Raw genomic sequence first — 13,064 nt, forward strand, 5'->3', positions numbered from 1 at the left:
AGGGAGCCCTTGGGCCAAGGATACCCTGTGATAAATTTGACAATAATTGGCCAAGGGGTTCTTGAGTTATGGCCCACATTCTAAAAAGTTTACGCACACCACACAAATGGCCATAGCATTAGCTCTTTGAGCCTCGGCTCAGAAGAGCTAACAAGAAATACAAAACCTACTCAGCATTTTGTACAATTTCGTTTCCAGTGACTGTATAATGAGGAAAATGTTTACTACCATTAAAATTCTCTTCAGGACTAATTAATCTTCAAAATCATATGACACAATTGTTTTTATTGCCTTCTATCCATATTATCAGCAACAAAACATTGCTCTCGACTCAAATTGTTTCACACCATGTAACACCACTACGTTCCAAATCTTACTCCACACTCAATTGTAACCACTATGCAAACATTCCCAATTAATGTGGTTTCAAATTTGTGCCAATTAAAGATGCTGGACATAGGGTGGGCTAAAATTAAGAATCAAATTTTACATTAAATGTGTAATTAGGAAAAGTCTTTAAACATCTCCTCCAGAACAGCAAGGCTGTGTTATTCAAACTGATATTCATAATTCCCCATGTAGTGGGGATTCAAATTTCTATTGTTATGACCCTTTGGGGCTAGGATAAGACCACAATATTGGGTCAAATTTTATTTATGGAAAAATAGAGGAAAATAATCTTTCAAAATTTCATCAGAACAGTAGGTCCAAGGCAACTATTGTGAGCATTGTGGTCTGTGGGCCTCTTGTTTAAATTGTAGAACACATGTACCAGATGTCCATTTTTTTAAAATTGTGCTTCGTATGTTTGTTTATATTGAGGTACACGTTTCAAGCTTTCAATTTTTAGTTAAAATGTTCCATACAATATTGAGCTTACAATTCTTTAAAATTCAATCACACATTTGAACAAGTCTTCCCTCAGAAGAATTCAACAGAAAACTTGTATGTTCAAATGCAGATCTACATAACACACTATATTTGTACACTTCAATATCTGAGAATGCCCAAATGTACACATAAATCATGTAATTTTTGTCTTATGAATGTGAAATAAAATCAACAAACTTCATATAAAATAAAAGCTATTTTAATTAACAGCTTTCAACATAGTTGAAAATTTCTAAGTAAAATGAAGAAAATTATGATAAGATGAATTTATGAACCAATGAAAAAAACACCTAACTCAAATATATAAGCATCATACAATTCTTGTACTCTTGCTTTTAAAAATTTTTCAGAGCTGCTCATTATATGTCATATTTTCATGCATAGACATAATTCCAAATTACAACAAATTCAGATTTTTCTCCCTTAATATTTCCAGCTGACCAATATACAAAACAGAATCTGAAAACTCTAAAAATCAGTAATAGTATGGTCTTCTGTGATCATTATATTGATCATAATAGTGTCTAGGGGGAGGGAGTCCTGGCCTTTCCCTATAAGGGGGCTCCCTCCAAGCTGAGTCCCGCCCCCCTCTGTAAGGACCAGGGTGTCTGTATTGTGGTCCAGGAGGCCCCCTACCACCCCTAAATGGTGGTCCATAGTCATCTCTAAAGCCACCATTATCTTGCCTTTCAGGTCTCTCATAATTATCATGCCTCTCATAATTGTCTTCATATCTATAGTCTTTGTGCACTGATGGCTTCTCTGGCAAGCGAATGTCATCATGTTTTACCTGGTAACGACGTTCCACTCTCACAGTTTCTATTTTCGATATACTTTGTTCCTCTTCCATTTGGTCACCTGTGTTGGATCTAGGGAAAGAGTTATTATTTTCTGAATAATCCATCACTGGGACATTGGAGACGTTAGACTTGGCTTGGGCTTTATCAACATTCTCCTCCATGACTGGGGGAGACACAAGATTACTGCCTGCACCCCCTGTAGTCTTCTTCTTAAGTTTTTCCAAAAACTCTCTGTGATCATCAGGTGCACTGTTGGCACTTTTTTCCTTAGCTGCTGGTTTGGGTTTACCTTCTGTGGGTGAAGGGGGTTCCCCAGGGGGTACTGGGAGGGAATTATCCTCCAAGGATTCACTAGGAGTTATCGGCACCTCTTTAAGACTAGACTTCCTGTTCCGTAAAATTCCCTTTGGTGGTGGAGGAAGTGAGGACACATTTGCAGATGATTCATCTTCTGTGGGAGTAGCCTCCTTCTTCTGGTCCCAAGGCTGATTCCAGGACCCCTCATCCTGGTTGCCCCATTTCTGCTCAGGCTTGTTTACTGGGGGGTTCCAATTGCTTCCAGGTGGAGGTCCCGCTCCTGGCTGATTCCAAACTTGGCCGGAATGATTCTGGGGTCCAGATGGAGGGTTCCATCCTGGTGATGTACTGCCTGAACTTGGAGCACTTGGTGGATTCCATGTTGGAGAAACCCTGTCCCCCTGACCCACTTGAAATCCTCCCCCAGAAAAGTTGGGCTGTGTAGGAAATGGCTGAGGGGGAATAGGGGGTCGAGGGTTCCAAGCCTCTGGGCTGGATGCTTGCTGAGGAATGAAATTAGGCCTAGGGACCTGAAGAGGGGGTGGTCTAACCACACCCAAAGGAGGAGAAATTATTGGAGGGGAAACAATGGTGGGGGCAGGTGCAGAAATTGGTTGTGGTGCTGATGACATAGAATTCATTTGTGAAAACATTGGTGGTGCCAGATGAGGTGGTGGATTAGCCTGTGGCACTCCTAGAGCAGGAGCTGCTGCCTGTGGCACCTCCTCTGGTTTCATTTGAGCCTTCCATTCTGCCCAAGAGTTGGGTGTCTCAGAAGCAGGGGGTTGAAGAGGTGCCTGAGGTTGTTTAACGACATCTCTGTTGTGTTGAAACTGGGATTTCACTGTGTTCGTGAGCAGAGAAAGATTTTGAAGAAAATTAGAACTTGGAGTGGAGGCTTTAGGAGTTTTTGACAGAATCTGAGTGAGAAAATCAATAGGATTCTGATGTGATCTAGGGGGTGAGTCCTCCTTTTCATCCATGACCGGGGTTGAACTGCCTTCATCTTTTGTGGGGGTACCTCCCTCTTGTTGTAGCACCTTGATGACTGTTGGTTTTGGGGGGATGTAGACAGGAGGGTTATCTGCAGATGGTGGCAGTTGAGATCGAGGATCCACATTGTGGTGAATACTGCCTGTTTGGACTGCTGGAGTGTGCTGGACACTGCCTGTTGGGAGCGATGGTATCATTGTGGCTATTCGTGACTCTAGCGCATTCGGTCCAGCTGGAAGGATAGAAATTAATATTTAAAATTTTTTCCCGATCACTATAGCTCAACAATAATACCCAGATTCTGTGTTCACATAAACTTACCAACATATTTTGGTTTGGAGGACATCTGTTCCTCAGGATCATACACCTCAGTTTCAGATGAACCCATATTGTTACTGATGCTGGCAGACTGCTGTGCAGCTGGAAAAAGAAAAGTTCTGTATAAAACTTGATAGTGCATCCTACAGTGGTTACTTCCCTTTAGAGCTAACATCATATACAATGCAGATACATGCTGAAATAAATTTCAATTGAAGCAGGGTATCATCAATGTATAACAACCTTTACATATCAATATCTGAAGAATGAAAATAATGTCAGTAAATTTAATACACTGTGCAACCTTTATAATGGTCTTCTTTCAAGTCTCTATTTTTGTCAAATGCAATGCAATATTTATGTTAAAAGTATAAGTACTTTTATAGAAAAAAATTAAAAATAAAACAGGAAGATAAAACAGGCTACAGTCAGAGGTTACCATAGATAAAGACTACAGTTCTTGAGACATCTTAGAGCCACCTCCAGATGCCAGTATATTATAAATCACTCAAAAATCATACATTTCTCTTCAAGCCTTCTTTAATAAGTTTCATCAGATACTGTAAACGTATTACATTTGGCTGTGTATTCTATTTAGTGCCTTTCGCGAAAAGCATCTTCCACTAAATCAAGTACATCGCTAAATGTCTTGTTTACATATATTCATATAAAGCACATTCAGAAAGCGCTAACTCAAATCTACGCTAACTTGTTAAAAAATCAATTTCTGCCCAACTCAAATCTACGCTAACTTGTTAAAAAATCAATTTCTGCCAAATATCGTACATGCCAAATAAAATACATTTACCGTACTCTCCTCCAGAATTTCTCTCGGTGTTTTCAAAACTCTTACGTGATGATAGGAAATTCTCTAGACATGAAGATGTTGTCAATTTCAAAAAAGTCTTTAAAATCTGTAAATAATCTGATATGTGACCATACTTACCTAGAATAGTGCTAGCTGCTGGGTTATCATCATCATCTAGATCCATGTCCACAGCCTCTGTGTTGTCAATCTCCTCCAGAGGAGGGGTGTTGCCTGGAGATGGGGCATCATATGAGGGGGAGGGGACAGGGCTAGGTAGAGACTTCATCAAATCCTCCAACTTTTTACGAAGATTATTGATTCTGGTTCCAAAGTTCTTGTAAGCCTAAAATAGAATTTATAAATTACAGTAGAATGAAAAGAGACTCAGCATTGAAAATATGTACTGTAAACCAATTATTATTCGCGTCATCTTTTATTCGCAATTCGTCAGTTTGAAATCAATCCACGACGATTAATTTTTGCAACTGAGGAAACATTCTCTATAAATACAAAGCAAAATAAATCGTTTGCAGCGATTAATATTCCCAAGTTAAAGTAGGTAGCGAGACCTGCGAATATTTCTCGCACGCAAATAAAAGTTGGTTTACAGTATTTTTAATTTGAATTTCTAGTAAAGTTGAATAAGAAAGTATGATAGGATCATTTCTGTAGATCATAAGTTCTAGGATTTTATCCCTTGTATTACCATGGAATCATCAAATTTCATGGGAACCAATTTTCGTAAATTTCTTTAATTTTTGTTGGGACTTAATTTTGTGCATTCACTCATATCCACAAAAGGAAATATGATTTTGCAACCCTAGTATATTAATTTGTGGAGGATGTAAGGATACCCAAATTCCACAAACATTGAGCCACCAGGAAATCTAATGATTCCATAGTAATTGTATGTGTAACAGGTTCAAATCCTGGTCATGGCACCAAATCTGTAACAGGAAAGGAGAAAATGCATGGCTGAACTGGGAATCAAACCCAGGACCCCTGCATCACTAGTCAGGTGCTCTACCGACTGAGCTACCCAGGCTGATATCCACGGCCCAAACCATTACATATGCAATATTTAAACGGAAAACAGGCACACCAATCTTTTCTAACATTTATATTAATTTAAAAAACTTGTCCTGTCAGTTTGTGGATTTTACAGGATTTGTGTCCCCTTGGATCTATGAATGCTTCCAGCAGTAATTTTAGGGTTACACTATGCTTAAAAGATTTCATTTGCAATGATTTCATTTGCAAAATTATCAAAATGATATCTGCAAAATACTCGGTGATGCAGGACAAAATAATTCTGAGACTCACATTAGCCACGATCCTAGCCTCCCGATACTGCTCGTCGTAGAACACTTGACTCTGTTCTAGAAGCTCAATCATCACCTTCTGTTCCTGGATCTGCTGCTCAGCACTCGAGACGTAATTCTCCAGCTTAGAACAAGAGTCCTCAAACTGCTGACTGAACTGTTTCCCGTGGGCTCGATCTGTTTACAGAGAAAAGAAATGTACAATGTATGCAAAGAGTGTATTATATACATCCTTCCAACACTCTATAGGTAAACAACATGTCTTTATACATATAAACATGTCTTAAATAATGTACCACTCCAGTCCATAATTTAGGGTTGAGCAAGATTTTTTTAATTCAGTTTTATATGCTAATCTTCTACATTGAACAGCGATAGCATATTAGAGGTGAAATGATACGCCTCCTTCACAATACATATAATTTCATCTCGGTACAGTTATTTTCGATACATTTTGATAGAAGGAAACATTCAACATTGTTTTATGTTTTGTTCCACTAAATCCAGTCACTTAATCTATGTGCAACTTGGCTAGAAGAAATTAATTTGAATGAACTGACTGTTAAAGATTATTTTGCAAGCTATCAGATCAGTCTTCAAAAATTTGTTTTTAAAAATTGATTATGCTGAGTATTGTGTTTTTACCCATGCAAAACCTGATTGAAATGATCCCAACTGTAAAATAAATCAAACTGAAAATGAAGTTGCACCATGTATCAAACCAAGAGAAAAATATTGTGATGAATCATTTCACCCCTTTAGCACATCCTACAAAATACCCTTTGAAGATGAACTATTATTATCTTTTAATTCGTATTACTGTCAATAATTTTGGAATTCTCATAAGCTTTGTAAATATATTTTTGCAAAACATGGACATCCCAGAGTGGAAACATGATAACTATCAAACCTTTATCATTCTAGAAGTTGTTAAGACAGACCGTTTCAAAATCCCCTTATCAATAAAAAAACAAATGAACATCAATTTCATTTACACTCAATTTTCAATATATTTCTACACTTGAGGTAATAAATTTGGTTTTCCTTTGATATTTCACATGGTAAATGTCTCCGCCTACCTTTGAGCTGTGACACTGCTTCTACACTGGAGGCGTCCAGCTTGAGACTTGAGATCTGTTTGAATTTGAGTTCCACTTCTCCCTCCAGCCTTTTATAGCTATTAATTTTATCAATCAGCATCTGGGGCTATAATACAGGGAACAATAATTAACATTCTCTGATGACATAATACAACTTACATACTTCTTGACTTAAAAATGTATCAAAATTTGCAAGAAAACAATGTCAATCTGAATAGAAATTGCATTCTAAATTGAATACTATATTCCTATTTTATTCCATATAAAGGGAAGTATACTAATCTATTTTGCAATATATGGGGAAAAGTGAGGGGGAGGGGGGTTCAAACCTTGAATTCTGCCAGTATCTTTTCCTCATCTTTTATTTTTGTTGTTGGTTTGTATGCTTGTGTGGGAGTAGCTGGGGTGGATCCTGCTGGAGTGGCTGGGCTGACAGCATTATTTCCAACTGGAGTAGGGGCCGGAGAATCTGTCAAAAATCATCAGTATTAAACAACCCAAGGCACAGACAGATTTCCTGACTTCAAAAATTTTCCAAACTGTATGTTACTTATCCATGTTATCCATGTTATAAATACATATTTTCTGAATCAAATAAAATAAATACTGTAGATTACTTTTTATTCGCAAGAACTTTATTTTTGTGTTATTACACAAGACCGTCTGCTCACAAAAAATTAATTCTTGCATATATTTGTAGTACGAAAGATTATATAGAACAATAACCAGAGATCCTGAAAATTATGTCTCGCTTATAAATTCTTGTGAAATTTAAGTGTTGCTAAAATTTGGTGATCTACAGTACCACAGAATGATTAAATCTTTTTAAAAATTGTAACTGGATAAAAAAATTTATCATGAAATACTTGTACCTTTCATTAACATTTCTGTCAGCTCGTCTAAGTAACCCTTTGGAAAGATACTTCTTTCTCCCCATATTTTCAATATCCTGCCTATATTTGGCTGGATTGACTTGTCACTAAAACAATAAAAAATTCAATTAGATATGTTTATATATTGATATACTTGTATCTAAATATTAAACAATTTTCTTCACTCATACACATCTTTACACATGATGGTGGACTATTATGTACTTTTGTACTAATTAAATCTAAATGGAATTACATTGAGAAGGTATCATAGACTGTATGTGAAACTAGATGGAATTAAATTGACAAAGTTACATTTTATGAGAAACAAATGCACTGACTGATGGAGAAAAGACAGGCAGACCAGGAAAGAAAAGGTTATTAAACATGTGTTACTCAGTTTGTTAGCAGACATTGTTTAAGTTATGAGACCTATCAGATCTTTCAAACAAAAATAATTCAATGCTTAAATATATTATAGAGAGATGAAAAACAGATATTCGAGGAACATGTTGACAGACCTTAAGCAAAATATCATATTTAAAATGGTTTAGATTCAGCCTTAATAAATTAAATACAAAGATTTCATAACTGAAATACTGTGTACATGCAGGGTTATTTTCGACCTGTGTTATTTTCACCCTTTCACACTTGCAAACAATTTTGCCCCATTTAATTCTCCCAGTCACAATTCTGTTTAACAAATCATAATTTTTAAATTTGCCCCATTTCAAATCTTCCCACTCGTGTGTAGGGCAAAAGGGGTGAAAATAAAATGGGGCGAAAATTTCCCTGTATATAGTACATCTATTTTAAGTATTCAATGTCCAATATTAACAAATCTGAATTCCCTTCACCCTAGGATGTTTTATGGTAAGTTTGGTTGAAACTGGTCTAGTGGTTCTATAGAAGTCACCAATGTGTGTTTGTAAAACACTGATGCCCCTGTATGACCTGGCCAAGGTTAAAATCGTATGACCTGGCCAAGGTTAAAAATTATCAAATGCAAGTCAAACTCCAAGGTCAAGAGGTAAAACATGTTGGTACCCATTGAAAGGTCTAGTGATAAGGAATTAATGCTTGAAATATGAAAGCCCTAGCTCTGACTCTGGTTCTAAGTTCAAGTTTTTGCAGACAAACAGATAAACGGACAAACAGACAGACAGACAAACTATATGCCCCCATATCTTCGATTACAGGAACATGAAAATGTGAATGACTAAAACATATACTGGTACATGTATCACTACACATCATAGAAATGATTCTGACAATTGAATTACCGAGAGAATGCGATAGCTTCTGTCAGTACTGTCTTAAAGCTCTCTATGTAGATACCAGCCCTCTTTCTTTTCCCATTCTGACAAACATCATTACACAGGTTGAACAATACCAGCTTCTGCTTGGATGGAACTAGAAAAGATGACATTTTGAATTTATAAAAAGCCAAGTAAAACTTAAGAATAGAGGACTTTGGACAGAATTCTGTTCATTGATGAACCATAATGGTGGTCAAAACATCAAGGCAAGTTTTGAAGAAAGTTCAAGGGAACATGGTCCCACAAAATTTATATGAGGGCCTTTTCTTACACTCCTGTACAGAAATTTAATGACACATGACAATACTCATTAACTTTAAAAAGTTTGTAAATAATGGTAAACAACATTTCTTATTATTTCATTTTTTGAGATTTTTATTATAACCTACAATTTATGATTTATGATTTTTTTACTATGTTTCCTATATATACTACTCAACAGCAGATTTCTCCATGTGAGACTGAGACTGACACTTCTTTTGGGGTGAATGTTCTCAGAGCAAATTGTCAATACTTTCCATTACCGTTTGAAGAGAAAATGTTTATTTGATGGTATTAAGTAATTAATACAACTCTGCTTCTTTACACCATCAAACATATTAGCACACAGATTAATAAGACGTATCTACTCCTGTTTACTTTTGTTACGTTGCAGGTGGTCTGACAGGCATCAAATTTTATGTTTAAGTTTAATCAAATTTTAAATACATTGTACAATATTATTTCAATTCCTTGAAATGACTTAATGACTTTGAAATTCATATTGATAGAACGTTCTATCGTTAAAATGATATTGTCCTACAGACCCAGTTTAACGATAGAACTCCTTCCATGTATTGGCAGTGTAGCAAAATTAACGTGGGTGATAACTCAAACTCTGTGCATTTTCTATGAATAATCCAGAGAGTTCCAATTGTCAACATGGTTTGTAAATTTGAAGCAATGAGAAAACGTTGAGAAAATGAGTTGAATTTTAGCATTTATATGGATTGTTTTTTAAGATTGAAAAACCTATATAATCTCAAAAAGGTTTGTTATGATTAATTTGGTAGTATTTCCAGTGCAACTCCTTTTGTATTCTTCAAAATAATTTCCAAGTGGATCCGCTCTGATTTGCTACATTGCAAGTATATGGGACGTATTCTAACTGCGGTGAGGGCTTGTCCCAAGACACATTTAGCTTATTCTAACTAAAATTCATACCCCTATGGCAATATTTTAGCAAGAAACTTCTATGTTGCACAGAACACTGATTCTTGTGACTTAAAAACCTTTTTATCATTCTTTAAAGAAACAGAGTGCATATACTTTCAGTTTCACTTCTTACCTTTCTTAAAGGTGTTCAGCCAGACATCCACTACACGTTTGTGATGGGATTTGTGGTGTATCAACCAAAGCGACAAGCTTTGAATACTGTCTTGTGTATTAGATACGTTTAGCATCTTCTTTTCTAAATTTTCTTCACTCATTTTATGAGACGGCGACGCCATGTTTTACAGATTGATAAATAAACCTAACTCTAGAAGCGAAGTTTAAAAGTCATTCATCAATGTCCATTAAAATGCATCGCAGCTTATTGAAATTAATATCCTAAATTTAAGTTGTCAACATTGCTTTAAACAAAAATGATTCCTGGCACAAGAAACGCAGCAAAAGTGTAACTTGCTCCTGGACCTGTGGTATTCAACCATATTGGAAATTAGGATTTAACTAATTGACGAAATGAAATTGTTTATATCAAATCTCGATCCCGATCATTATGAAAAACTGATGATTTGTGTTTTAAAATAAATAATTATACATTTAAATATAGTACCCATAAATAAGAAAATCATACAAATCTATTTGAGGGGATTTATTTCTCCCACTCAAATACGATTTTACACAGGATTATGGACGGTTTACCGGAAAAAGATTAGTGGAAACATATCAAGATGACGAAGAGCTGTCTATACATAGAGCACCAAAAAGTGCTGCGGGCAGAATCAACATAAGGTAACAAAATCCTTTTATTTATATTACTTTTTGAATGTAACTTATTTTTTCGATTGAGAGTATGCCTCAAAAGAATTTCGAGACAGGTGCTCATATTTTTCCTCCCAAAAAACATATGTGAAAGAATTTATCGAAACATGTACCTTAATGTATAAAAGTAAACAGAATGACATTGATAGCTAATTGATAAAGTGGAGGAGGGGTTAACAAATTTAAAAAAATTAAAGTTTTTTGACAGCAACATGCTTAACGATAAACATATAAGATAAAACATAATATTATTTTTACTGTGTAATTCAAAAAATCTTGGTCTGCTTGCTATCACGTGCAAAATTATATTTTACGATATTGACTTGAGTTACTAAAAATAACTTAAATCAAACAGATGTGTTTATAAATGATGAAAGGTCTTTAAAACGTACAAATTCCTATATATAATGAATTTGTTTGTCTCTTTCTTTTCCAAAGAAAATAATATTACAAATGTAACCCTTTGATTCGGCCAATTCATAGGTATATCGACTTCACAGAAAAGCATATATTTCCTGCTCAGTCGATATGCTTTTCTGTGAAGTCTATGGATCGACCTCGTAAAAGGGCTATATTTGTATATTAAAGGGAAATGGAGGGGTCCAAATGTTTTAAGTTATCCGACTATAAAAAGAAAAAGACAATTAATCGCAGCAGCTAACAGAGCTAGTTGGATCTTAAGTGTGTTGGATTCTTCGTTAAAGTTTATATAACTTCTAAACGAATAGAAAGATGATCTTGACTTTTGACCTTGAAAGTTGGTCAAGGTCAATATCTATGTAAGCTTACAGAAATATTATTGATGGCAATGATTTGAGCACTTCACCTTTATATTCTCTGACCTTCAAGTTACAAGAACCGACAGCTTTGATTTTATTCCCTTCATATAGTAAGTTGTTAAATACTGAGTATGTGCATCAACTTTCAACCCCCCCCCCCTTCCTCGCAGCAAAATAATTTTCAATTTCAAACCTAATCCCTTAAGGGAAACAGAAGTCAGGGTCTCAAAGAAACCTGGAAAGTTTGATTGTTATAATTGATCCATGTACCTATAAATAATAATTTGAAATAAAAGGTAAAATGTCTTCCTACTTAGCGAAAATTCTGAAATTGTTACAGGTGACTGGTTTTGGCCTGGTGGGAATGGAGTACAGGTGAGGGGGGCATAATTCTATAATTTTAACCTTTAACTAAGTACAAATATGTTCATTGAAATTAAGGTTGTGTGGTCATCCCCTTTTGTCGCAGCATAGTCAAATTCCCTCATAGTAATGTACATGTATTTTAAAGTAAGGTTTTCTTGTGCAAAAATTAAGTTCCCCCACCCCATAAAATGGGATCTTCAAGAGTCGTGTTTGGGAAAAATCCCCCTATTTTTTTATATTTGCTTTTCAAAAATACACTTAAAACTCCTTTACAGGCGTTGAAGTTACACTTTTTTTATTAAAAAAAAAACCCCGGTCCATACATATTAAAATTATTATTTTTAAAAAAAAAATTAAAAATCTGCATGCTATGATGTTATATAATCATCAAAATGAGAAATAAATAACCGTTATGTTGCAAGAATGATTTAAAAAAGAGACATTTTCAATGAAATATACTGTACAACAAAAAAATATGTTGAATTAACTGTGTGTTAAGTGTTACGGTGATATCACACGTCAGATGTGAAATTACAACTTGATTTGTCAAGAAATCATAGTATTTTGAGTTTAGAAAAATTTTAGTCTTGATGATTTAATAATATCTGTCATCATTGTTATTTTCCTTTGAGTCCAAAGAAAAGAAAATCTTAACAATTCTGCATAATTACATGTATTATAAATGAAAAACTCATGAAAATTATAAACTGATAAATTGAAAAATCATGAAATATTGGACCAGAGACATATATGTCTCTGACTGGACTAAATTGACCTCGGAATAATTTTTTTTTAATAACAATTGGTTTTTGAAATGAAATATATAGTGAAAAATGAAATTATGACTCACTTATTGCCTTTGAAACTTTTTATTCAATCAGTGCCTCACTTGAGGCATAAGAGTACCCAAAGACTGTATCTTATACGTCAAATAGCTCACCGGAAGTTACGTTACTTAACCTGGTGACCGGAATATTTTGCTCCCCATTCATAAGTGTGTGTAAAGTCAGTGAAGCGTTGATCGTCCGAGGAAATGTTTCAAAAGTGGTACACTCTCGCTGTAACCTGGTCAGGGGTGACACGGGATCGACCAAAGGTTACAGTGTCCACTCAGAGCGATGAAAAGGCGCAAAAAGAGTCGTAGAAAAAATATACACAAGACGAGCACGTTGTT

At 35.3% G+C, this 13,064-nt stretch overlaps 1 protein-coding gene across 1 annotated transcript; it reads right to left on the reverse strand.

The window, feature by feature from the left end:
- Positions 1 to 1,281: 1,281 nt before the first annotated feature.
- On the reverse strand, positions 1,282 to 10,391 carry LOC133201377 (regulation of nuclear pre-mRNA domain-containing protein 2-like). Its single transcript, XM_061337195.1, has 9 exons — positions 10,048 to 10,391; positions 8,685 to 8,814; positions 7,402 to 7,508; positions 6,859 to 6,998; positions 6,509 to 6,635; positions 5,431 to 5,606; positions 4,246 to 4,450; positions 3,303 to 3,401; positions 1,282 to 3,213 (listed from the first exon to the last, which is right to left on the reverse strand). Exons 1-9 carry the CDS (start codon positions 10,208 to 10,210, stop codon positions 1,367 to 1,369), a joined length of 2,994 nt encoding a protein of 997 aa, XP_061193179.1. The 5' UTR covers positions 10,211 to 10,391; the 3' UTR covers positions 1,282 to 1,366.
- Positions 10,392 to 13,064: the final 2,673 nt, after the last annotated feature.

The sequence above is a fragment of the Saccostrea echinata genome, unplaced genomic scaffold (assembly GCF_033153115.1).
Source record: "Saccostrea echinata isolate AGI-Se365-2 ecotype Australia unplaced genomic scaffold, CSIRO_AGI_Sech_v1 ptg000043l, whole genome shotgun sequence".
In the NCBI taxonomy this organism is placed as follows: domain Eukaryota; kingdom Metazoa; phylum Mollusca; class Bivalvia; order Ostreida; family Ostreidae; genus Saccostrea; species Saccostrea echinata.